Source organism: Quercus suber, unplaced genomic scaffold, assembly GCF_002906115.3.
Source record: "Quercus suber isolate HL8 unplaced genomic scaffold, Cork oak 2.0 scaffold_159, whole genome shotgun sequence".
Taxonomy (NCBI): domain Eukaryota; kingdom Viridiplantae; phylum Streptophyta; class Magnoliopsida; order Fagales; family Fagaceae; genus Quercus; species Quercus suber.
Window position 1 is genome coordinate 1,054,421 of NW_027069620.1, and position 27,535 is coordinate 1,081,955.

The 27,535-nt window shown below is 33.9% G+C and overlaps 1 protein-coding gene and 1 long non-coding RNA gene across 2 annotated transcripts; both read left to right on the forward strand.

Annotated features, from left to right (window-relative positions):
- Positions 1 to 11,894: 11,894 nt before the first annotated feature.
- Positions 11,895 to 13,860, forward strand: LOC136069266 (uncharacterized). Its single transcript, XR_010630499.1, has 3 exons — positions 11,895 to 12,044; positions 12,182 to 12,239; positions 13,438 to 13,860. It is a non-coding gene; the product is annotated as an uncharacterized LOC136069266 (long non-coding RNA).
- Positions 13,861 to 20,838: 6,978 nt separating this feature from the next.
- LOC112000140 (uncharacterized) lies at positions 20,839 to 21,270 on the forward strand. Its single transcript, XM_024032250.1, has one exon. The coding sequence runs from the start codon at positions 20,839 to 20,841 to the stop codon at positions 21,268 to 21,270; it is 432 nt and encodes a 143-aa protein (XP_023888018.1).
- Positions 21,271 to 27,535: the final 6,265 nt, after the last annotated feature.

A 27,535-nucleotide genomic window follows, 5' to 3' on the forward strand; every position in this document is an offset into this window, starting at 1 on the left:
CCGGACAGTATCCGTTGACTTTGACCCTGGACCAGTTGACTTTGACTTTTTGCATTGACCTTTGACCAAAAGTCAAAATTTTCGAAATGGCCTATCTTGCTTAGTTTTTCGCGTAGATTCCAATTTTGGACTCCGTTTCTTCATTTGAAACTCCGAAATTGGACAATTGGCACATTCTTCATTGTGGTTTCTTCAAAGGCATTCTTCAAGACATCTCCAAGTGATCTTCTCGTGCTTATCCAACCTCAAGTCTTCATCAAGCTTTCACCTTGAGTTTGAGGGAGGGTGTTAGAGATATATATTAGTCATATTAGCCCAATGAAATAGGCCCAAGCCCAGTCCTACTTGTACTAGTAGTCTAGGGTTTAGTCATATACTCATGTTAGGTTTTATTGTAACATAGGTTATTGTACTACACTCTTATACAATAAAGATGTATCTCTTAAGGGATTCCTCCGTGGATGTAGGCCGTCAAGGCTGAACCACGTAACTCTCGTGTTCTCAGTGTTCTTATTCTATACTTTCCCCTTCCGCATCTACTCTAGCATACACAACATGGTATAACACATTGCGTTTGATAATATTGTCCATTTAACATGGTATCAGAGCTAATATTTAACAAAAAACACAACTTCAAAATTTTGTTCTCAAAATCACAATGCAAACACCAAAATTGAAAACATCTTTTAGGTGATCTTAACAAAATTTTTTATCTCTTTCTCAAAGAATTCCCCCAAGACTTGTGACTCAAGCCACAAATTTGGGTGGTCATTCATTTCAAATTCTCATTTAAAGATTCTTGAAGATTTTAAGGTGCTGCTTGTATAAAAGAAACTCGAGAGTGACGCAAAAGGTTGGTGAAATGATGTACAATTTTTAATGAATGCAAAGAGTCAAACTTAGAATTTCCTCATGGTTACGATAATGAAGAAGATGATGGTAAACATTTTCTTTCCCTGTGATTTTGATGAAAACTTGTTTTGTACAAGTTAAAATTTTATGGTAATAAATTCATATAGTATGGATAATAACAAGAATTTTGATGTCCAATTATCAAGTGAATAGCTAGGTTTAGAGTTCAAAAGTGTCGAGCCAATTTTTGAAGAAGAAAATATTGTAAACGTTGAATTTCATGAAATCTTGCCACAAGTCAAGATTGAAGACCATGATAATGTTATTGAGTTTTATACAAGCTCCGAAGACTCATCAATGGAGGAATGTAAACATATTGAGAGAGAAAAGAATTGAACAATACGAAACTTGTATGAAATGAATTCTGTGTATTAAGCTTAACATGCTCTGTTCTTTATATAGTGAGAACAGAGGTAAGAAAGGAAAACAGAAAGAATAACTAACTGACTATCCAATACCTGCTGTACACGTGTAATAGACTTGTAACTAACTCTCTTATCTGTGGACTATAAACGGCAGTCGTTTTATGACTACTTATTTTATGCTATAACATGCAATTGTAGTTTACTTCTATATATACAAAACTACAAGTAACAGATACAAAATTCATACAAACACTAACACTATACAATTTACAATTACGAAATATCTCAATACTCCCCCTCAAGATGTACCATAGATGTTGATGAGATTCATCTTGGATAAAAGGAAGTAAAATTGGTTGTATCCGAGTGCCTTTGTGAAGCAATCAGCAATCTGGTGTCTAGTAGGAACATGAAAGGTTTTGATCACGCCATCTTGAAGCTTACTTTGAATAAAATGATAGTCAACCTCTATATGTTTTGTGCGTTCATGAAACATTAGATTTGTAGCAATATAAAGAGTTGCCTTGCTATCACAGTACAATGAGGCAGGTTGAGTGTGATCTAAACCAAAAGTCTTAAGAAAGGCCAACAACCAAACAACTTCACTTATGACAGTAGCCATTGCTCGATACTTTGATTCTGCAGATGATCTGGACACCACTTGTTACTTCTTGCATTTCCAGGATATAAGAGAGTCACCAAGGAAGACACAGAAGCCTAAGACTGACCTTCTGGTATCTGGACAAGCTGCCCAGTCAGCATCACAGTAAGCCTTTAGTCTCAATTCAGAACTTGCTGATAAGAATAAGCCTTGTCCTGGTGTCTTCTTAAGATACTTAAGTACCTTATAAGCTGCTTGTAGGTGTGGAGTTTAAGGGGAACTCATAAACTGACTCAATTTATGCACTGAATAGCAGATATCAGGCCTAGTTAGAGTCAAATAAAGCAGTTTGCCAATAATTCTTCTGTATAAGGATGGATCAGGAACGTCTTCCCCCATTGAGCTCCTATACTTAGCTGATTGATCCATGGGCACATTAGCAGGTTTACTTGCTAGCATACCAGTATCAGAGAGTAACTCTAGAATGAACTTTCTCTGACATAAGTTGATTCCTTTTTCAGTCCTTGCAACTTCAAGACCCAAGAAATACTTCAAGGTACCAAGATCTTTGAGTTTAAACTTGTTATCTAGAAAAACCTTGAAAGTGTTGACTGCCTCCACATTATTGCTTGCTATTAGGATGTTGTGGGGGAAAAAGGGCTCAATCCAATATAGTGGGCCGAAAGCTCATATGAGAGCTATTGTGCGATCGAGAAGAAGGAGATGGTAAGGGCAAGGCCCATCTGGAAGTGGGACCCTCAAAGGGAAGAATGATTACAATCCGAAGAGGTCATCTTCTGTCCGAAGAGGTTATATTCCTCTTATGCGAATAGTATAGATCAATTGAACGTATAAGATGTTAAAATGATCTTCCGAGGACTCTTCTTGATTAAGATAAGCTCTGAGTACACTGGGAGACGATAAGGATGAAGAAATATCTAAAGGGAAAGTTGCTACCACCGTATTTAATGTTCTGCAGCAACTTTTCTGGCCGCATTTATGTGGAGAAGACCCCTGAACAGTGTATCCTCATCTACTGCCACTCACACAGAGCTAAAGAAGATGCTTGACGTGACACATACTCAAGTAGACTCACGGATGAGGTACAAGTGGACGATGGAGATGAAGAGAAGGGAGGTTATATAAAGGAAAGAATCTCCTAACGGAAGAGGGAGGAAGAAAAATGAGAAAAAAAGAGAAAGAGAGAACTTGACTGTAACCATAATATCTGTGTTCATCAGATAATCAATAATATAGCTCTTCGGATATTCATTCTTTACGTGTAAACTCATGTTGGCTTGTGCCTGAAAGTTGTGATTCGTTGTTGTTGATCCCATACTTAACCTAGCTCTTTCACCCATACTCTACAAATTAATTGTTTTGGGCTTGGGCTACAAATCCCAACCCTACAGATGTCATCCACATAAACTAGCAAGATGAGAATTGAACACTTACTGACCTTAGTGAAGACAGAATAGTCTGACTTAGATTGGAGAAAACCATGATCAAGAAGAGTGGATGAGAGCTTGGCAAACCACTGTCTACTTGCCTGCTTCAAACCATAAAGTGATTTAGTGAGCTTGCACACCTTCCCCTTGCTGCCAAATCTAGGAGGAGGAACCATATACACTTCCTCATGCAACTCTCCATGCAAAAAAGCATTATTTACATCTAATTGAGACAAGTGCCAACCATACACAGCAGCCACAGCCAAGAGTGTTCTAACTGTCACAAACTTTACTACAGGAGAGAAAGTCTCATAGTAATCAATTCCCTCGGTTTGAGTAAAACCTTTAGCTACCAGTCTAGCCTTGTACCTCTCTATAGACCCATCAGCTTTAAGTTTGATTTTATAGACCTACTTGCACCCAATTGGCACTTTACCAGGAGGCAGCTTGGTCATGACCCAAGTTCTATTAGCCTGAAGAGCATCAATCTCAGCCTTCATGGCAGCTTGCCACAGTGGATCAGGGAAGGCTTCAGCATAGGAAGTGGGTTCTTTGGTAATGGATAATGCAACAGAGAAAGCTTTGTGGGCAATAGACAACTTAGAATAAGAAAGAGTAGAGGAAAGTAGGTAGAGAATACCTGGATTGGTAGTGGAATCATGAGAAGGTATGAGTGGAGCTGAGACCAAATTGTAGTGATGATTAAGAGTGTTGGTGGAAGCCAAATGACAGTGATAATCATGGAGATATGAGGGAGGTTTATGAGACCGATTGGATCTTCTAACAACAGGTAAATCAATTGAGGGAACAGGAAAACTAGAAATGTCAAGTGGAGCAAAAAGAATAGGTGGAGAAGGAGGTAAATCAGGATGGACAAGGTTTGGGAATTCATTAGGAGGTACAGCAATGTCAATATGATTGAAAGGAAGGGAAAATTCAGCAGAAATAGAAGAAGTGGTTTCTGGAATTGAAGGTTGAGATGGAAATATATTGTGAGAAGTGGAAGAAGGGAGATGAATAGGTTTAGGCAACCAATGTTTAAAAGGAAAGATAGATTCTTTGAAGATAATATCTCTAGAGATAAAAACAGTTTTGGTGGACAAATCATACAGCTTATAACCCTTGGTACCAAAAGGATATCCAAGAAGTATGTATGCCTTTACCCTAGGATCAAACTTGGACCTATTCCTAGTTAAGGTAGAGGCATAACAAAGACAACTAAAGGATCTAAGGTGTTGATATGATGGAGAATGACCTAAAAGTTTCTGATAAGGAGTAAGATTACCTAGAAGAGGACTAGGAATTCTATTGATAAGGTATGTGGCTGTAAGGACACAATCCCCCCAGAATTTCAAAGGTAAGTTGGCATGAAATCTTAAGGCCCTAGCAACATTCAACAAATGCTGATATTTTCTTTCAACAACAGCATTTTGTTGTGGGGTTTCAACCTTCCCAGCACCTACCTTTCTCTGCTTCTCATCTTGAAGCAACCTGGGTGAGTGTGATAGGTTCACTAGTATGATCTTCACAATGGTTACATTGTTTGCAAAAGACTGACCAGGTTGCTACCTTTGTTCTTGAACTTATACCCAAGGGGGTATCCATGCAGCTTATAACATTTATCAACTACATGTCCCATGGCTCCACAATGAGTACATTGTGGTCTGCCATTCTTGTATTTAACAAAGTTCTTGATGTTCCCAGATTTTGACCCAAAGCTGCTAAAGCTGATGAAGCATCAACCAAGACTTTCTTCCCAGCACCTACCTTTCTCTGCTTCTCATCTTGAAGCAAAAGAGAGAACACTTTGCTAAGGGAAGGCAAAGGTTCCAAAAGAAGAATTTGGCCTCTGACAGCTGCATATGTCTCATTTAGCCCCATCAGAAAAGACATAGTACAATCCTCAACTTGATGACCACATGTACATGTCCTATAATCTGAAAATTCATCCCAAAGTCCCTTGAATTTTGTGTAGTAAGCATTGATGGTTAAGTCTTCCTGTGTCAAAGAACTAATTTCTTTCTTTAAGTCAAAAATCGTAGGTCCATTCCCTTGCCCAAATCTGTATTGTAAGTCAAGCCATACATCCCTGGCAGTCTTGAAGTAAACAATGCTTGATTGCAAATCCTTAGAAACTGAATTAAACAACCAGGCTAGTACAGTGCTGTTGCATTTACACCAAGCTGTGTAATGTGGGTGATAAGATTGAGGTTTAGGGATAGAACCATCAATGAAGCCCAATTTTGTTTTGGCATCTAAAGAGATGAGAATGGCCCTACTCCAGGTGTTATAGTTCTCTTCAGTGAGAAGTTGAACCACCAAAGAAACACCTGGATTATCTCCACTAGACAAAAAATAAGGACTAGATGTGCTTTCCCAAGGTTGTGTAGTGGGAGCAGTAGCACTAGCTGTACTCTCAGTCATACTAAGTGCAGATTATCAAAGAAAAGGATGAAGATTCAAGGTTCCTAATCAAAGAAAATCAAGAATTGATTTTCTCAAGAATCTTTCAAGAAACAAGAAATGGATTCTATGGATGATATAAGGATCTTTTATATGCAATTCACAATCTTGTTGAAATTTCAACAGAAAATTGCATATTAGGAACGAAAAGACTTTAAATTCGAAGAAGAAAATTGAAACCCTAAAAATGAAGATTTCAATTTCAACTATGAACCGGAGAGTGAAGATCAAGATTTCAACAGATTAGGAAAATCAAGACCTAGATGATGATGATTTTAATGCAAGAATCAACAGAAAAATAATGAGACAAATTTCTAGTTGATCTGGAAGAAGCATTAAGAAATCAAGAAGAAAAACACAATTGAACTAGGAAGAATCAGAGAATACCAGAATGAAATGGTCTCTGAACTAGTTCATGCTCTGATACCATATTGAGTTTTATACAAGCTCCGAAGACTCATCAATGGAGGAATGTAAACACATTGAGAGAGAAAAGAATTGAACAATACAAAACTTGTATGAAATGAATTCTGTGTATTAAGCTTAACATGCTCTGTTCTTTATATAGTGAGAACTGAGGCAAGAAAGGAAAACAGAAAGAATAACTAACTGACTATCCCATACCTGCTGTACATGTGTAATAGACTTGTAACTAACTCTCTTATTTGTGGACTATAAACAGCAGTCGTTTTATGACTACTTATTCTATGCTACAGCATGCAATTGTAGTTTACTTCTATATATACAAAACTACAAGTAACAGATACAAAATTCATACAAACACTAACACTATACAATTTACAATTACAAAATATCTCAATAATAATGTTTTGCAAGAAGTTGTTGAAGAGGCTAAAGGGGGAAATATGGAGCTGTTGAAGAGGATTAAATTGAAGTTAAATATGAAGGAGAGTCCTTAACCCTTAAGTCTCAAGATCCCGTTGACAGTGCATCAAAATCTATTAATTTTTTGGGAGTAGAAAACTTTGATATTTTCTTCGATATGTTGTTAATTGATATTGTAACTCAATTAAAGGTCAGTTGAAGTTCATAATTTCATTAATTAAATTTTAAAGAGGCTTTTCTAAAAAAATTTTAAAAAAATTCCTGGTGGATTCCTTTCTCTATTGCAGTGTTTAAACATGCTAGGTCTTGGAAGCAAAGATAGATGATCAAGTAGCCATACGAAAAGCAATAGTGAACTACCACGAAACAAGTGAGTTTCTTTCTTGGATGAAGCATCCAACCCTTGGAAAAGTCTTAGCAAGAATCATGGGAACTAGATTCTCAAAATTGGCTAGTGAATTAGTGTGGGATAAGCTTCAATTAGACTATTGTGACCAACAAAAATCACAAGCCCCAGTAGTAGTAGCCATGGATCACGCTTATATCTAACCCTTATTACGCTTTGTGTTCTATGTCATAAATGATTTTGGATTGATAATTGTTATTTAAACTATTTCTTTTTTTCTTGTTTTGAAGCTATCCAAGTTTTGTTGCGTTGATGATGGTAGTGTAATGACTTGTGTGTGGTTGACGTGTAATTGGTTTTTATTCGATTTGGGTTGGTGGTTACAATAGTGGTGGGTTTAGGTGTTGCTAGTTGTGATTGGAATTGAAACACATTGCCAAACGAATTCCATCACTTTTTTGGAGTGGGAAAACACTAGAAAATCAATTTTTAGAATTAATTCTCAAAATAAGTTTTGAGTGATTTTAATAATAGGATAAGTTTACCTTTTTTTTTTTTTTTTTTTTTTTGGGTTGGAAAAAACTATAAAAAAAATTGTGACCAACAAAAATCACAAGCCCCAGTAGTAGTAGCCATGGATCACGCTTATATCTAACCCTTATTACGCTTTGTGTTCTATGTCATAAATGATTTTGGATTGATAATTGTTATTTAAACTATTTCTTTTTTTCTTGTTTTGAAGCTATCCAAGTTTTGTTGCGTTGATGATGGTAGTGTAATGACTTGTGTGTGGTTGACGTGCAATTGGTTTTTATTCGATTTGGGTTGGTGGTTACAATAGTGGTGGGTTTAGGTGTTGCTAGTTGTGATTGGAATTGAAACACATTGCCAAACGAATTCCATCACTTTTTTGGAGTGGGAAAACACTAGAAAATCAATTTTTAGAATTAATTCTCAAAATAAGTTTTGAGTGATTTTAATAATAGGATGAGTTTACCTTTTTTTTTTTTTTTTTTTGGGTTGGAAAAAACTATAAAACAAATATGTTGAAATTGTTAACCAAATAAACCCTATATATTCTTGGGCTCTATCTATTAATAGGATGAGTTTACTTCTTCTTTTTTCTTGCTAGGTTTGTATTTTTCTCAGTTGTCATGTAGCAAAAGGTTTGAAATAACTACATAAAAGCAAGAAATAAAAATAACCCAATTGTTAGAGGTATAAATGGAATCGAGCTATTTTCAACTAGCTCAAATTTGGCTCAAGAAAAAGATTGTTTATGTTCATTTATTGAACAAGAGAGCTAAATTCAAACTCAAAATATACTCAATTGTTAATTGAGTGAAAGTCAAATATTATAATGTATTCATAAACAAACCCATGAGTATGAGGGTCAATTTAAGCATATACAATATTAAATTTATAACAAATTTATAACATAAATATACTTATATAGACTTGAGATTAAATTGTGTAAATTTGTAAATAAATTCATAACATATCAACTTACTATTTGTGTTTTATTAATAATATAAATATTACCTATATAGTTCTATACAATATCTTATAATACAAATTTTGTGAATCTTATTTTTATACGTTCAAAAAAAATTCCATATAATTAATTGAAATAACATAATTTTAACTAATTTTTTTTTTTTTTAACTATTGACATAAGGGGTAAAAAAAATCTCAGTTGTGGACTTTTTGGTATTTCTTGTATGGAGAAGGAATAAAGTTAATCAACAAACTCTTGAAAATTTTGAGTTTGTTCAATAAGAAAGTAAACAAAGTTTGAACTAGGATAGCAATGGGGCAACAGTTGGACCGACAGAGGCAAGGTGGATTTTGTTTTTTTTTTTTGTTTTTTTTTGAGAAACAAGCAAGGTGGATTGCGTTGGGGGTATTTGTCATCGCATTAATAACGTAGGATGAAAGAGAAAACGAATTAGAAGTTGTGAGAATACTAAAAAGAAGAGAAAACAAGTGGTTTGAGAGTAGTAATAGAATATGTATAATATAAAAAATAATAATTTACACACACACACATATATATATATATATATATATATAAGATGAGTTTATGGATCAAATGGTAAATAACAACTAATTGGTATGAAAACTGGCATGAATGTTTATAACATATAGAACATGTAATCCAACGGTGGAATTTTTAAATTATAAATTCATTAATAAGTTATTAGGTGGTGTAACATTGCTTAGAGTTATACTAAGTGTAACTTGAACTCATCTCATATATAGGGTTGGGTTTAAGTTACACCTATTGTGTAACTCTAAGTAATGTTATACGGATCAATATTTTTAATTGGATGTGAATTTTGACTAATCGATCGTTGGATTACATTATCTTTGTATATTCTCCATGCTTGTAAAATTTTAAGATGATCAAAGATTAGTAGTCATGTCATCTATCAATTGTATAAATTCAGGTTTTTTTAATTTAAAATAATACATAAAAGATGAGTTTATGGATTGAATGGTAAATAATATCCGATTGGTGTGAAAATTGGCATGAATATTTATAACATATAGAACATGTAATCCAACAGTGGAATTTTCAAAATAGAAATTTATTAATAAGTTATTAGGTAGTGTAACATTACTCTGTGTGTGTGCGTGTGCGTGTGTGTGTGTGTGCGTGTGTGTGTGTGTGTGTGTGTGTGAGGAGCTATTACAGTGCTTCCAAAACATCGGCAATGGTAATCAACGATGAAAGGCCTATTAGGGTAGTTGGAAAGTGCCGCAATAGATCCCAAATTGGGAAATGATTTTTTTTTTTCTTAAAGACCTATTATAGCACTTTTAAATTGCCACAGTAGGTAATTACAAAATAAAAACCTTTCATGGTAGTTTGAAAGTGCCACAATAGGTACGAAAATGAAATTGATTTTGTTCTTTTTTTAAAGACCTATTACAGCACTTTTAAACCACCGTAATAGGGAATTACAAAATAAAAATTTATTACGGCAGTTTAGAAGCGCCACAATAGGTCTAAAACTGAAAATATTGAAAGCGCTACGGTAAGTGCAATTCACTTGTCAAAAAATCAATCATATATATTTAAGCAAATGTAAATGAATGGAATTTATTTAAGTAAGGGAAAGGAATAGAAAAGAATGGAATGGAATGAAATCAAACAATCTTGTTTAGATGTTTTAAGATAAAGGAATAGAAAGGAATACAAATGAATGGAATAAACAAGTGGTTTGAGAGTAGTAATAGAATATGTATAACATAAAAAATAATAATTTACACACACACACACACACATATATATATATATATATATATATAAGATGAGTTTATGGATCAAATGGTAAATAACAACCAATTGGTATGAAAACTGGCATGAATGTTTATAACATATAGAACATGTAATCCAACGGTGGAATTTTTAAATTATAAATTCATTAATAAGTTATTAGGTGGTGTAACATTGCTTAGAGTTATACTAAGTGTAACTTGAACTCATCTCATATATAGGGTTGGGTTTAAGTTACACCTATTGTGTAACTCTAAGCAATGTTATACGAATCAATATTTTTAATTGGATGTGAATTTTGACTAATCGATCGTTGGATTACATTATCTTTGTATATTCTCCATGCTTGTAAAATTTTAAGATGATCAAAGATTAGTAGTCATGTCATCTATCAATTGTATAAATTCAGGTTTTTTTAATTTAAAATAATACATAAAAGATGAGTTTATGGATTGAATGGTAAATAACATCCGATTGGTATGAAAATTGGCATGAATATTTATAACATATAGAACATGTAATCCAACAGTGGAATTTTCAAAATAGAAATTCATTAATAAGTTATTAGGTAGTGTAACATTACTCTGTGTGTGTGTGCGTGTGCGTGTGTGTGTGTGTGTGTGTGTGTGAGAGGAGCTATTACAGTGCTTCCAAAACATCGGCAATGGTAATCAACGATGAAAGGCCTATTAGGGTAGTTGGAAAGTGCCGCAATAGATCCCAAATTGGGAAATGATTTTTTTTTTTCTTAAAGACCTATTATAGCACTTTTAAATTGCCACAGTAGGTAATTACAAAATAAAAACCTTTCATGGTAGTTTGAAAGTGCCACAATAGGTACGAAAATGAAATTGATTTTGTTCTTTTTTTAAAGACCTATTACAGCACTTTTAAACCACCGTAATAGGGAATTACAAAATAAAAATTTATTACGGCAGTTTAGAAGCGCCACAATAGGTCTAAAACTGAAAATATTGAAAGCACTACGGTAAGTGCAATTCACTTGTCAAAAAATCAATCATATATATTTAAGCAAATGTAAATGAATGGAATTTATTTAAGTAAGGGAAAGGAATAGAAAAGAATGGAATGGAATGAAATCAAACAATCTTGTTTAGATGTTTTAAGATAAAGGAATAGAAAGGAATACAAATGAATGGAATATAAGTAATTTTGTTTGAGAGTAACATAGAAGGAAATGAATGGAATCATTTTTTTTTTTACAATATTACTATTGGACCTCTATTTTAAAATAAATGGCTGAATATATATGGGTATTTTGGGAGTTTTAGTAAAAAATTCATTAAATCTAATTTCATTCTTTTCAATTCCTCTCAAATTTGAGGGAATGAAAATTTGAGATTTTAAGGGAATAGAGAGGAATGACTGTTTCCTCCTAAGTGCCCGTTTGTTTAGGCGTTTTGAGCCCAAAAGTTAGCTTTTTAAAAAAGCCAGCCCAAATTCAGTGTTTGGTGAGTATAAAACGCAACTTTTTGACAAAAGTTGCGTTTTATATTTGCGAAGAAACGCGCGTTCTCAAATTGGCTTGTTTCGGTCCATAATTGTAAAAGCTGGTGTGGGCGTTTATATATATATATATATATATATATATCCGTTGGGCTGACTTCAATTACCAAAATTGCCCTTCAATAAAGGGCAATGTGTCTTCTTCAAATCACGCACAGCCTCAGCAAATTCATCTCATCTCTCTGCTCTACGCAAGCCAGCACTCACGCCTCTCATCTCCTCTCAGCTCTACCCTCTTAGTGTCTCCTTGCGCGTAAGTCTCTCTTTTCAACTATCACCCGTTGAAAATCTTCTTCTTCTTTCTTCGTCTTCTTCAGCAGGCCTTCCTCTGTAATTTTTTTTTTTTTTAATTTTATTTGTCTAATTTGATCTGAGAAATATGTTTTGAAGGTAGAGTTTTGATCAACAAAACACCAAGTAACACCGATCTGCTACCAAAAACCACCAGGTACCAACACTGATCTGAATTTTTTTTTTTTTTACCTATCAAAAAAAAATTTCAGATCTTGCATGCTTTGTTCTTGCTAAAGATCTATTTGTTCTTTTGCCGGGTACTGAAAAAAATTTGTGGGTACATATTTTCTCGGCAACCCAGAAGAGAGTTATTGTTATAGATTAATGGGTATTGTTCCTTTACTTGTTTAGTTATTTGTTTTTGTTGATTGGAATTTACAGTGGTTTGAATCTTGCTATGAATGGTTTGTAGACTTGTAGCTCATAATTCTAATAGAAAAAAGACAAAAGTTTGGGTTTGGGGTTTGAAAATCAGAGAAGAAAAAGGAAAATATGTAGTTGTTGTCAGGGTGATCATGGGGTTTTTATTAATAGTTATTTGATTGAATTAAAAATGTTGAGATTTGTTTTTGGAACTGACGATTGAAAGGTAATGAGGAATGTAGTGTTCGATTTGATCTGTTGATGGAATTGAAGAAAAATCGGCTTAACAAGATTTTTACCATATAAATTTAAATATGAGGATTATTGTTGATGGCAAAGCTAAGTATTGATGTGGGGGTCTCTGTTGATGTAATAAGTGATAAATGCTTTAGTTTATGTTCCTTAATGTATTACTTCTTCCTCTTTGGTTCATTTGCTAATACAAAGGGGCTTTTTGTCCTACTAATATTGCCATTGCTATGATAAGGGAAGTTTAAGATTGAATTTGGGTATTTTTGTTTTAATGTTTAAATACAATAGAGCAGTTTTTCATTTTGGGGATGTATGACTTGTACATACGCTCTATGTTTTATATTGAGGATGCAAATACATGTTAGTGTGTCACATTTTAATGTTAGGAGTGTATAGGTGTATATGTGTGTGGGGTGCTGATGGGGAGTGCGTGTGTTGTTGCAGGGTGTGCGTGGGCTGCTAATGTGGGGTGCGTTTGCTGCTGATGAGGCATGCGTGTGCAGTTGATGGGGCAGCTGCACACGCATGCCTCATCAGCAGTAGACACACCCCACATTAGCAGCAGATGCACCCCTGCAGCACCTCACCATGCAGCAACACATACACTCCCCATCAGTACCCCACACATATATACACCTACACACTCCTAACATTAGATCATGTTTGTAACTAGTTCACTAGATTGGAATATTATGAATTCTATTTTTTGCATTTCTTATGGTTGCTTAACTCTATAGATGGATAAAAACACCACTTCCAAATTCGAGGCAAAAAAGGCTAGAGCATTATGGGGAGATCCAAGTTGGACAACTACTTTTTGTAACCTTTGTGTGGAACAGATTAAAGCCAAGAATAGAACAAAAGGTGTTGCCTTTAGTCCCAAAGGTTGGACCATTTTGGTGACCAAATTTTGTGATGAGACTGGTCTAAACTATAATAAGGACCAATAAAAAAGTAGGTGGGATGTATTAAAATTTGATTGGAGAGTGTGGGAACAATTGAAAAGTCATGACACAAATTTAGGTTGGGATGCAGTGAAGGGAACGATTGATGCTAGTGATGATTGGTGGGACCGAAAGTTGAAGGTGAGTTGAGTATTTTATTAATATGTAGTTAGTTGGGGATAGTTTTTTTTTTTTTTTTTAATATTATTGTAATATGAGTTAAATGACAATTACATTTGTAGGAAATACCCAAAGCTACAAATTTTGACAGAAAGGTCACAAAATCTAGGACAACTTGATAGAATGCTTAGGGATATTGCAGCAACTAGAGTAGCTGACAGAATGAGATTCAATTTCTAGAAGAGAACATTAATAGTGAAGCAAGTAGTAGTTATGAGTAGAACTCAGGATCTTTAACAGAACCTGCGATGGTAGTTCTTCGTGATTTCATTGCTAATTCCATTCAGGGGAATAATAATTAGTAGTTGTCTATTTTTTTTTTTATATATATATATATATATTTTTTATAATATCATCTAGTACAATTTAAACTTGAGTTATTAGTATGTATTTTATTATCTTTTTACATTTTTATGTAGTACAATTTAAACTAGGATTATTGGTGTGTATTTTATCATCTTTTTACATTTTTTTTGTGCTTCATGATGATGAAAATTATTTAGATTTAATTAATATTGATAAGAAGTAATTAATGGTAATAAAAATAATTATGACACTAAAAAAGAAAAATTGCCCAAAAATTATTAAAATAATACCAATAATATATATTTATTATTATTATTATTTAGTAAGTATATGAAATAGTTGATTTAAGTATGAAATAAACTCCCTTATATATACATTGTTCTTTTTGGTAATTTACCCCTCAAACTGCCACTTTTATAAGTGCTAGCCAAACACTCAGTTTTTTCAAAAAGTATTTTTTAACAGTTTTTCTCAACACTCAGCTTTTTGAAACTCCACTTTTTCATTATTCACTTTTACAAAAAGTTCAACCAAACTCACCCTAAGTCCTACAAATTCCATTTCCTTTTACTTAAACTCTCAAACGAAGGAATGAACTTTCTATTTCCTCCATTAAAACTCTCAAACAAGGAAATGAAAAATATTCTAAAGACCTCAAATAAAATATCCTTTCACGTGACTATAAGACCTCTAGGATAGTATATGAGGATCGTAAAATAATAAGAATGATATATATATATATATATTTTAAATCATTTCATGTGAAACTATAAGCCATCTCCTTTTCTAATTAATTTTTTTTTTTTTTTTATATGATGAACTATAAGTTCATTCAAGTAATTAAAATAGTTGTTCTCAATTGCTAAATTTTATAAGTTTTTTTCTTTTAAAAAAAATACTACTCTAGTAAAATTACTACTACTAGCAAGAGTTTCTAAAAATTTAAAAGAAAGTTCATTATTATTTTTTATTATTACTTTAACACTCAAACATTATTTTTTATATTAATAAAAGTTATATCACACTACATGTGTTTGCGTCATGTGACTCAATGTGAGTGTTATATGTTGTACAAAATAATTTCATACTGTGACTTAGTAGATGTACCTGAAGATTATTAAAATAATTTACTTTAATTAAACTCTATTACTAAAGTTTTTAATAAAAATAAAAATATGAAATATCAATCAAATTAAAATTCAATCATCAAAAGTTTCAGAAATTTCATTATATTTTTAAAATTATTTTATAATCAAATAATTATTTTATATATGTAATAAACTTAAGCTTACATGTGCATTCGTCGTTTACTTTCAATTTTATCATTCAACTTAATTAAATTATTTCAATATTCATATAGTTTAGTGATTCCTATTAAACAGTGCAACATGCATAAAACTAGATATATTTTCACAAGTATATGGAAGCCACCATATAAAAGGGGAAAATGGTATTCTTGCTGCCTCTATGTTTGAGAGAGAGAGAGAGAGAGAGAGAGAGAGAGAGAGAGAGAGAGAGAGAGAGAGAGAGAGAGAGAGAGAGAGAGAGAGAGAGAGAGAGAGAGAGAGAGAGAGAGAGAGAGAGAGTTTTTCACATGTCATCACTGATGTAAATCTTTGTGGTAATTGTTGAGGGTCATTTTTGTAAAGCCAGCCCAACCCAGCAAAGCAGGCAATAAGAGTGGCAGGCATAGAATAAGACTGTTAGGCCCAAGCGGCAGGAAAAATAGAACACAGACCCATAACATGAATAAATGGGTCTTGAGGAAGCAAATGGGCCCAAAGGGCCCAGAAAGAGAGAAATGACACCCATGGGCAATGTATGGTATGAAAAAGCGAGAATGGGCCGTAGCAGGCCTAAGGCAATGTAAATAAAGAAAGTAGGGGTTGATGGCAAGTCCGTGAACCCCAAGGATGAGTATGAGGAGATTGGGCCGGGGAAGCCCAATCAAGTTCGTAAAAGCTCATGGGAAAGCAAAGTCAGTAAATGGGCCAAGGAAGCCCAAGGAAAGTAAAAGGGCCGCAGGCCCAAAGGGAAAAAAGAAAGGGACAATGGAGCCCATGAGTAAGAACACCAGTAGGCTCTCTTAAGTCACTGGGGGAAAGAATGGAATGGCAGGCTTGAAAGAGGCCTAGCAGGAACGTATCATCATGGCAGGATATGCCAAGTAATGAAAGAAGACATGAATATAGACCGAGAAATGGGCCAAGAGAGATGTGAAACCCAGTATTAAGAAAAGCCCAATCCCAAAGGGAAGCAGTGAAAGTACAGAACGGCCCACATGAAAGAACGAAGAAGTATGGCAGACGAATGCAAGCAAAGCTCCAGAACACAACAAACACATGGGCCGCAAGCGGGCTTTTGAACGTACATAATAGGAGAGCATACGCAAGGCCCAGGTGCCACCAGCCTGTACCCAGCCAATATGGGTCATGGTGGGGCCATGGGTCAGTGGAAAGAGGTAAAGGGGGGTGCAGTTTGGTGGTGGGGAGGGGGGAAAAGATTTATTTTACGTTCCCTGTCCAAACCCTTTTGGGAGGTACGTCCTGCTGGGATGACAGACTGCCCAAAAGAGGTAAGGTTGGGGAGGGAACATTGGGTGCATGCCATAGGAAGAGAGAGAGAGAGCATTTAAGCCATGACAGAGGACAGTGCCACGGCGGACAGAAACGACACCAACCTATTTTTGTCTGGCGAGGGTAAGCAGTGTACAGACGGTGGTCGGCAAGCATGCCCAGACCAGACAAAGGCCGTTAGGGGGTGAAATGGTAAAAAACCATCACAGCAGGCCTTATAAAAGGACCCTTGCCGTGCCCTGAAAAAGGGACCGAAAAACAGAGGAAGAGAAAACATAGAAAGAAAAAACTCAAAGAAAAGGAAAAGAAAAGAAGGAAAGATAAGAAAACAAATAGTGAGGATAATGGGCATGCACCAATAGATCTTTTCTTTCCTCTCCCCCTCAAAATCCCACTCTCTAAGGAACAATTAACAGTAAGAATTTTCCTTAGGCATCTATCACTTAGGTCCGATTCCCTCAAAGTCATTAATCCCCACGGCAGGATATTCTCCTGGGAGGTTAGTTTCATTGAAAGGAAGCGTTCTTCCTCTTTGATTTTTTGCCACTGCAGACTCGGTTTTGGCTTGATGTTTATTTTTGATTAACTTCCATCATCGTTCAATCAATTGTTCTTTCTTATAAAATCCATTGTTATTATTACCATTATTACTACTGTGATATTCGCTTTTTTATTATTAACAAAAGCTACTGCACTCTGTTTTCCTTTCATTGTCATTATATCTGCCTGCCGTAATCTTGTTGTAATAGCTCTGCTTGCCGTTAGGGTGTTCCTGGCAGACAAGGCAAAGTTTGTGCACAAGCTAGCCCAAAGTGAGTTACAGTTGGGCCGGTCTCAATTTCCCTATTCAGAAAAACATTCGGGCTCATCACCGTAGGAGGCAGCCCAGCCCAAACACAAAAAAGGCCCCTACAGTAATTTTTTAGTTTTTTTAGAGAATATAATCTCACTATCTTATAGTGAGATTTTCATATGTCATCACTGATGTAAATAGCTATATCATCAAATCAAATAAATTATGGTGTTCTTTTTTGCTAAATTATGGTGTTCTTTTTGTTTGTGTTTGATGATGTAGTTTTATTTTACTATTATTGATTTTAACCGAGGAAGTGCTATTGACACGTCATATTGGGCTATAAGGTAGTGAATGTGACTATGTGAGGTCTCCAAAGTTCCAAACTCCAAAGGTGCATATTGTCACCTTATTAAGTGTTATTAATTGATATGTGTGTTTAACTTTTTGTTAACTTCATAATATTGTACTAACTATAGTTTGTGAGGCTTGAAAATTTTATATATCATTATTCTAATATATATTTTAATTTAGTTTGAAATTTATTCTATATTTAAACATTTTTTAGAATTGTGTCATATCATTTTTTTTTAAATGGTAGAATAAATTGTTTTATATTTAAACATAACCATCCTAGCTAAGAGACTTGTAACTCAATTGGTTGGCACATTGTTTCTAAAAAAAAAATTGGCACATTCTAATAGTTCCATCGAAGATATCTAAAGTTCAAATCCCTATTTCCTCATTATACTAGTGAATTATTAAAAAAAAAAAAAAACATAATCATTATAAATGCCTATTAATAACTAATATCATTATCAAATTTCATATAACACAAAAAATAAAGAGAGAAAAATCATATGTTATTAAACTCTTATGTACATTGTACATGTTATTTGCTAGTAATCTATAAATTTAGAAATAGCAATATATAAGCCTGCTTCTTTAATTTTATTTGCATTTAGAAAAATATTTTTAAAATTATATCATTTTATTTTGTTTCAATACTCTTAGAGATTTTTTATTTATATGTTAGATTTCAAAAAATATTTTGAAAATCAACTTTTGGTTCGTGCTAAAAAGTCCTAGTATTTTTTCATTCCGTTGTTTGGGAGTTTTATTGGAATGAATGGAAAGTTCATTCCCTTATTTAAGAATTTAAGTGGAAGGGTATGAAATGAGTAGAAGGGAACACTCATTCATCTCTATTTTCTAAAGATCTGAAAATTTCATTCCTCCCAAAAATTGGGAGGAATTGAAAGGAATGAAGTTAGATTTAATGATTTTTTTTTATACTAAAACTCCTAAAATACTCCTATATATTTTAAAGGGAAAATTATAGTAAACCCACATCATTTCTCTCTCCTCTCTCATATGTTTTCTTAGAATTTCGGCAACATCGTTGTCGAAATTTGCTTTTCTCCTTATCTTGCCAAATAATTTTAAACGGCACTCAATCACAAATAAACTTGATTTTTGCAATATTAAGGTTGCGTTTGTTTTGGGTGAAAATCATTTCTGGAAATGCTTTTCTGTAATTACGGGTGTTTGGTTGCGCACGGAAAATCAATTTTTCGGAAATTGATTTCAGTTGACCAGTGGTCAAAGGGGAAAATCAATTCGCTTTCTATTTGCACTTCAAATTCTATTTTCCGGAAAACTGAGAAACAAAGAGCACGAAGAGAGAGAGAGAGAGAGAGAGAAAGAAAGAGAGAGCCTAGCGCCCATCGCCGATCCAAGCCCAGCACTCATCGCTGGCGACCACGAACCCACAAATCGCCGATCCAAGCCCAGAGCCCATCGCCGGCGACCACGAACCCACAAACCCAGTCCCCATCGCCTCACTGCAACGAGCAGACCCAGTCGCACCTTCGATCTAGACCCAACGAGTCGCACTGGCGAGTCGCACCATCGATCGTTTATCTCCTTCGAACCCAGAACCCAGCGCTCTTCGCACCGGCGAGTCGTACTGTCGATCGTCGATCTCCTTCGAACCCAGAACCCATCGCCTCTGATCGGATTTGATTTTTGTTTTTTGGTTTTGTTTCTGCTTTTGATTGCCGGATTTTGATCGTCGTCGACCCAGACCCATCGCTCCCTCTTCCTCGATCTCTCAGTTTTTTTTTTTTTTTTTTGATGAACTGATTGTTGTTGTTGTTGTGGTGGTGTGGTGGTGATGTTTTGGTGGTTGTAGCTTTTGATTGCCGGAATTTGCTGCCGGAATTTGTTGATGAATTGGCTGTGATTTTGAAATTTTTTGTAATAAAATTTGTTTGGATGCTGAGAAAATAGCTGAGAAAATGTGAAAAATTGTAGGAAAATAACATTTTCAGAATAGAACCAAACACATAAAATTATTTTCTACAACAATTTCATAATACAATCAAACACTTAAAAATATTTTCCTTTTCCGAAAAATAGTATTTCTGGTAAATAACTATTTTTTGAAAAATATTTTACAGGAACCAAACGGACCCTAAGTTGAAGGACTCGAAATGATGGTTTTTAGTTGCTATTAGCAAGGATAAGTTTGTCTTTACGAATGGATGACAATATGACATGATGAGAATGTTGGGTTACTTGGGTAACACATGCGGCTCACGTGTGCCCCTCTCCGTCTCATTTTAAAATTTTAATGTCCAATTTAGATGGCTGAGAGTCTGAGACGCATCAATACAATTCTCTTCAGTGTCAATTCAGCCACAAAAATAGAAAAGAAAAAAGAGGACGTTATAAATGTGAAGATAGTTTAGGGCGTAAATTTATTTTCCCTAAATAAGAGGTATTTTCACTATTTTGTAAGCTGGTAGTCAAGAAAGAGTGCAACTATAGTCTAATACTACATATATATATATATATATATATTTTTTTTTTTTGAGAAGAGTCTAATAGACTAATACTATATAGGTTTTTCTTTTTTTTTGGTTTGAGGAAAGTCTAATACTACTACTATATAGGTAGTTGCAGAAAGCAACAGCTAAAACTTTTGGCAAATATAATCCATTTTGCTTGCCTTTCACTCTCATAATTGGCCTTCACGTGCCACGTTAACTCTTTAGTCTTTCCCAATCCTTAAAATCACAAAAACCAAACCAAGCAAGTGACCAGCCAACCAGTGAACCAACCAAACACTATTCTAGCCTTTCTAGGCTCTCTCTCTCTCTCTCTCTCTCTCTTCGTTTTCTCTTACCCACCATGAAAAGAAGACGAAAAAGAACCCAAACTCAAACCCATCTTTGCTAAAATCTACAGAACCAAAACAAACCCTATCAGATTCAGAATTCCTACGCTCAAATCCTTGAAGCAAACCCCAGAAACAGAAAGAAAGAAAAAGAAGAAATGTGTTATGTGGGTAAAGCTACAAAGATCTTCATCTTCATAGTGACAGTGCTGGTGGTTCTTGGACTTGTATTGGGATTTGGGCTTCTCCGCCATGGCCTTCAGAAGACCCACAAATGCTTCGGTGACTCCTGCCAATCTTCTTCTTCCTTTTCTTCTCCTCCGGCTCCGGTGGTCTTCCCCAACCCTGGTTTCGGCCCACCTAATCCAAATCCAAATCCAAATCCAAGCCCTGATCCCAGCTCCAACCAGCCCAGCCCACCTAACCCCAACCCAAGTCTAAGCCCACCTCCGCCTAACTCCAACCCAATCCTAAGCCCACCTCCAACTAACCCAAATCCAAGTCCACCTCCGCCGCCAACAATGGTAATTCCGCCGCCAATGAATCAGCCTAGTCCGGTGCCGGTCACACCTGGCCCTGCGCATGCCTAGCAGCATTGTTCATTTAGTAAGAATCCTAGAAATTTCTTATGCCATTTTTTTTTTTTTAGCTATTTCATTTTAAAATTATTCATAAGTCTTAGATGAGGTTGTTGTATAGGACAATGTGGGTTAATTTTGGTGGTTGTTTCTGGTTCTGGTTTTTGTAATGGTGGTTTTTTTTTTTTTCCCCTGGGTATGGACTATTGAGTTGAACCATTTTTCTGTTACTTGGCAGAATATTTGGTTACAATAAGTGAATTTACAGAGTTATCACTGACAACTGTTGCTGTTTACAATAATGACCTTGTACTGTTATCTTTCGATGTTGGTTGTCACATTAGTTGACTAGGATGTCTTGTTGTTTACTTTGAAGTGAGACTTGCTGATGCGAGTAATTAGTGTAAATAAGTAAGTAATATCCACCACTGTCAAAACTCGGCAATTTCATTTTCAACAGTGGCTGAAGCAGCAATTTTAAATTTTAAAACAAATTTGGCAATGCAGATGCTTCCCATTTTTCTTTTGACCCAACAATGGCTGAGGCAGCATTTTTCAATACTCTGGCGTTTCCCATTTTTCTTTTGATCCCAACAAAAAAAAAGGGTGCTCTTTTTCAATGCAATTGTCAATGTCATGGACTCATGGCTGATTGAATTCCAGGACTTATATATTTTTTCTTTTTAAGGTGGTTATTCCAGGTATTTCATATTCTTTGCTATTTCATGAATTTGTTTTTCCTTGGCCTTTTGTTAAACAAACGGGCCCGACCCAAGAGCTATCATGTGCTACAGCCCAGGTGTCTTCCACAGGAGAGCTACTAGCCTGCAGTGGCATTGGGATTGTCTTGGCTTTTTTTTATTTTTTTATTTTTAGGTTCAAGAGTTACTATTTAGAATGAGAAATGAGAAATACTTCATGGACAATATTTTTATAATAAATTATAAGTGGTTAGTTGTTATTAGTTTAAATTTGAACTTAACATTAAGATTACTTTTTTGTTTTAACAATAATAACTAGTAACAACTTGTCACTTAAAATTTATTATAAAAATATTATGAAAATGAAATAGACATGTCTTTTAGAATTTAGAATTTAGAATTTAGAATTTAGAATTTACTGCCTTTTACTTGCTCACTTGCCGGCACTTTTAGTTATACCATTAGTTGTTAGTCTCTGACTTGATCAGGCAGTAAGTTGGGCTATAAACGAATATAGCTAGATTTAATCAAGTATTAATAATTTAGAATTAATTTATCTAATTTTATTTTCTAAACAAGTTGAGCTCAATCTCAAAATAACTCGTCAACCAAAAAATAAAAAAAAGAAGGCTCATAACAAGTTAGAGCCGTTTGGCTAAAGATTTTTAGTATCGTTGTTTAAAATGATGTGAAAATTGTGATTTAAAAAATATTGTGAAAACACATGTTTACAGTATTTATAAAGCAAAAAATGTGTTTAGTACTATGTTTCAAATAATATGTTTCACCGAGTAAAAAAACATAACTATGTATTTGATATGTGTGTGTGTGCTTTTTTTTTTTTTTTTTTTTTTTTAGTTTACTTTGAAGTGAGACTTGCTGATGCGAGTAATTAGTGTAAATAAGTAAGTAATATCCACCACTGTCAAAACTCGGCAATTTCATTTTCAACAGTGGCTGAAGCAGCAATTTTAAATTTTAAAACAAATTTGGCAATGAAGATGCTTCCCATTTTTCTTTTGACCCAACAATGGCTGAGGCAGCATTTTTCAATGCTCTGGCGTTTCCCATTTTTCTTTTGATCCCAACAAAAAAAAAGGGTGCTCATTTTCAATGCAATTGTCAATGTCATGGACTCATGGCTGATTGAATTCCAGGTATTTCATATTCTTTGCTATTTCATGAATTTGTTTTTCCTTGGCCTTTTGTTAAACAAACGGGCCCGACCCAAGAGCTATCATGTGCTACAGCCCAGGTGTCTTCCACAGGAGAGCTCCTAGCCTGCAGTGGCATTCGGATTGTCTTGGCCTTTTTTTTTTATTTTTTTTATTTTTAGGTTCAAGAGTTACTATTTAGAATGAGAAATGAGAAATACTTCATGGACAATATTTTTATAATAAATTATAAGTAGTTAGTTGTTATTAGTTCAAATTTGAACCTAACATTAAGATTACTTTTTTGTTTTAACAATAATAACCAGTAACAACTTGTCACTTAAAATTTATTATAAAAATATTATGAAAATGAAATAGACATGTCATTTAGAATTTAGAATTTACTGCCTTTTACTTGCTCACTTGCCGGCACTTTTAGTTATACCATTAGTTGTTAGTCTCTGACTTGATCAGGCAGTAAGTTGGGCTATAAACGAATATAGCTAGATTTAATCAAGTATTAATAATTTAGAATTAATTTATCTAATTTTATTTTCTAAACAAGTTGAGCTCAATCTCAAAATAACTCGTCAACCAAAAAAAAAAAAAAAAGCTCATAACAAGTTAGAGCCGTTTGGCTAAAGATTTTTAGTATCGTTGTTTAAAATGATGTGAAAATTGTGATTTAAAAAGTATTGTGAAAACACGTGTTTACAGTATTTATAAAGCAAAAAATGTGTTTAGTACTATGTTTCAAATAATATGTTTCACCGAGTAAAAAAACATAACTATGTATTTGATATGTGTGTGTGTGCTTTTTTTCTTTTTCTTTTTTTTTTTAAGCTGACAAGTGTGCCTCTAGTTGGAATTAAAAAAAGAAGTTTTATATGTTGTCTAATCAAATGAGTTCTATATTTTTCAAAATATTTATAAAATTGTCATTAAGCAACGTTATTTGAAATCTGAAAACTAGTAAGAGAAATTTTTTAAATTCAGTATTTAAACACTCTAAAATGAGCAACGTAATTTAACAACTCCTTTAAAAATACTTTTACCAAATATGTCATTTTTTTTTTAGAACAACTGTTTTCAGTGTTTAAACACTAAAAACTGTTATTTAAAATCACGTAGCAAACAAACTTTTAACAACTCAATTAGTATGTATGTTCAAATTAGGGTGGCAGAAATTTGCTACCCTGAAGAGTTGAGAAGGCAATAACAGGTTTTGCTCATTACTACTCATTACTACTCATTGTGCATATATATATATATATATATATGGGTTGAGTTCAAGTTACACCTGATTCAAGTTATACCAAATGTGTTTGGTACTATGTTTTAAATAACATGTTTCAATGAGTGAAAAAACATAACTATGTATTTGGTATGTATGTGTGTGTGCTTTTTTTTTTTAAAAAAAGCTGACAAGTGGGCCTCTGGTTGGAATTAAAGAAAGAAGTTTTATGTGTTGTCTAATCAAGTGAGCCCTATATTTTTCAAAATATTTACAAAAGTGTCATTAAGCAGCGTTGTTTGAAATTTGAAAACTAGTAAGAGAATTTTTTTAAATTCAGTATTTAAACACTTTAAAATGAGCAACGTAATTTAAACACTTATTTAAAAACACTCTTACCAAACATGTCATTTTTTTTATAACAACTATTTTCAGTGTTTAAACACTAAAAACTGTTATTTAAAATCACGTAGCAAACAAGCTTTTAACAACTCAATTAGTATGTATGTTCAAATTAGGGTGGCAGAAATTTGCTACCTCGAAGAGTTGAGAAGGCAATAACAGGTTCTGCTCATTATGTAGAAATATATATATGTGTTGAGTTCAAGTTACACCTGATATAACTCTAAGTAATATTAGACCACCCAATAACTTATTAATAAATTTATATTTTGAAAATTCTACCGTTGGATTACATGTTCTATATGTTATAAACATTCATGCTAATTTTCATACCAATCGGATATTATTTACCATTAGATTCATAAACTTATTTTTTATGTATTATTTTAAATTATAAAAACCTAAATTTATACAATTGATAGATGACATGACTGTAGATCTTTGATCACCTTAAAATTTTGCAAGCATGAATAATATACAAAGATAATGTAATCCAATGGTCGATTTGTCAAAATTTACATTCAATTAAAAAATATTGATTGGTGCATCATTGTTTAGAGTTACACTAGGTGTAACTTGAACCCAATCTATATATATATATATATATATATACAAATTGTGGACCTATTTTGATCCGCTGTAACAGGTCCTATACAAAGAAAGTGCCGCTAAAGGCCCTTAAAACGCTAGTATAAATCAAATGTTTTGCACTACTGTCATAAACTATAGGTCAGGGTTTGTAGCGGCATTTATCAAAAACGCTGCAATAGCTCGCGTATAGTGGCCTGCTTAGATCGGCTTTTTTAGTAGCAGTGATGATATTTTTCTTGATATCAAACTTGTTATCCAGTACTTTAAGCCAAATAACTTTTTTGCTACCTCTTTTGTCGTATATTCTGCCTAAACGTCGGATAAAGTAACTTGTAGAGTAGACTCTCAATTGATTAGTTCACTAATAAAATAAACATATAACATGTCATGGACCTTCTAAAATCAAGATCCCAATATAGTTGTCATTTAAAAAAAAAAATACGATAGCATATGTACAAGCTCTCTTAGAAAATAGGATATCACAGTCACAAGTGCCTAGAATACGTATGAAGATCCATTTTGATGCACTCCAAAATGCTCTTTTCCAGGATCTACCATTATCCTATGGACCACCTTTACGTGAGAGATATCAGGTCTAGTGCACATCATCAAATACATGAGACACTCAATTGCGTTAGCATGCTTTCACTCCTTATTTGAATTTGTGACAGTGGATAATTTGAAATCTGTAGCAATCAGAAGCAGATAGTCTTTCCAAATCAGAAGCAGATAGTTCTTCTAAGATAACGCAATTTATTTGCAAACCCCTACGGTAAATTTCCATTCCTAGGATCATCTTGGTAGCTCGAAGATGCCTTCATGTCAAATTCTTACTCAACAAAGACGTCAGATTAACTTCTCTCTTACTCTTCATAGGAAATAGAATATTCATCAACATATAAAGCAAGAAATATGTAGAAATTATTAGCAAAAACTTAAAAATAAATGCAGTAGTCATACTCACAATGTATCTATGTGTTACCAAGAATGTGTCAAATACTTGTACCGCTGCATGGGAGACTACCTCAAGGTCATATAATAATTGTCGCTGTTGTTAAAATACACACAAAATAATAAATAGCAAGCACTACAAGATTTAAAAAATTAATGTGGCTAGGCTAACTCCAAGCCTAGCTACCTCCATGATAACACCAACAACATTCACTATTAATAATAGGAATTACAAATACAAATACAAATACAAATACAAATACCAAAAAAAAAAAAAAAAAACCCTCTCAACATTCAATAAACCAACTCAATACACTAAAATGTGTTCCCTTACTAGGCAAAGCTATCCTCTAGTTTCTCACGAGACAAAGCTTTGCACTTAATTCACACATATAACAAAGCTACTTTGCCACTATTTTTACAAGGATGTCATACTTCCTTACTACTTCTCTTTTCAATGTGAGACCTAACTCTTATAATAAAAGTGCATCTCCTTGTCATTCTTCTAGGCTCTAGCCGATGTGGGCTTCTAAAACCAATGAGGAATTCTCTAAACACTCCCATCATGGGGCTGAACTCAATAGTTGCTACCCCATTTTGCCCTATGAAATCCTAAAAACCTTAAAAAAAAAAAAAAACACACACACACACACACACAAATTGGAAAAAAAAAAAAAAAAAAAAAAACTTGATTTGATCCAATATACAAAGCTCACTCAAACACCTTCACTTGTCTTAATTAAGTCAGTCCAGAGGTTCTAAGTTAAAAATGTGAAGTTTGACCAACTTTGACAACAAAAGAAAAAATATCCGACTATCCAATCAAATCAATTCTTGTCCCAATGCCATGATAATCAATTTCCTTTAAAACTATAGGCAGGTTGTTGATATCAAGTATAAAATGAGCAAGATTTCGTGAAAATGAGAAACCTTTACAAAACTAAAACCCTAAACCTAACTGAAATTAGGGTTTGATTGTAACCCGACCACATATCATCATAGAGCTTGTATGATAAAAAATCCTAGCAGTTAGTCTACAACAGACTTGGGTTTATTTACATATTTTCACTATTTCTGGTTAAAGAAACGAACAAACAGAGGACAATGACATAAATAAGAATAAAAAGAAAAAAGAGAAAAAAGAAAAGAAAAAGGAAGTATACGATTGTACTTTAATTAAGGTGCATGCAAACGTGAGGACTCCATTAAAAGCCGACAAGCATACATAATTTTTTACAGGCTCA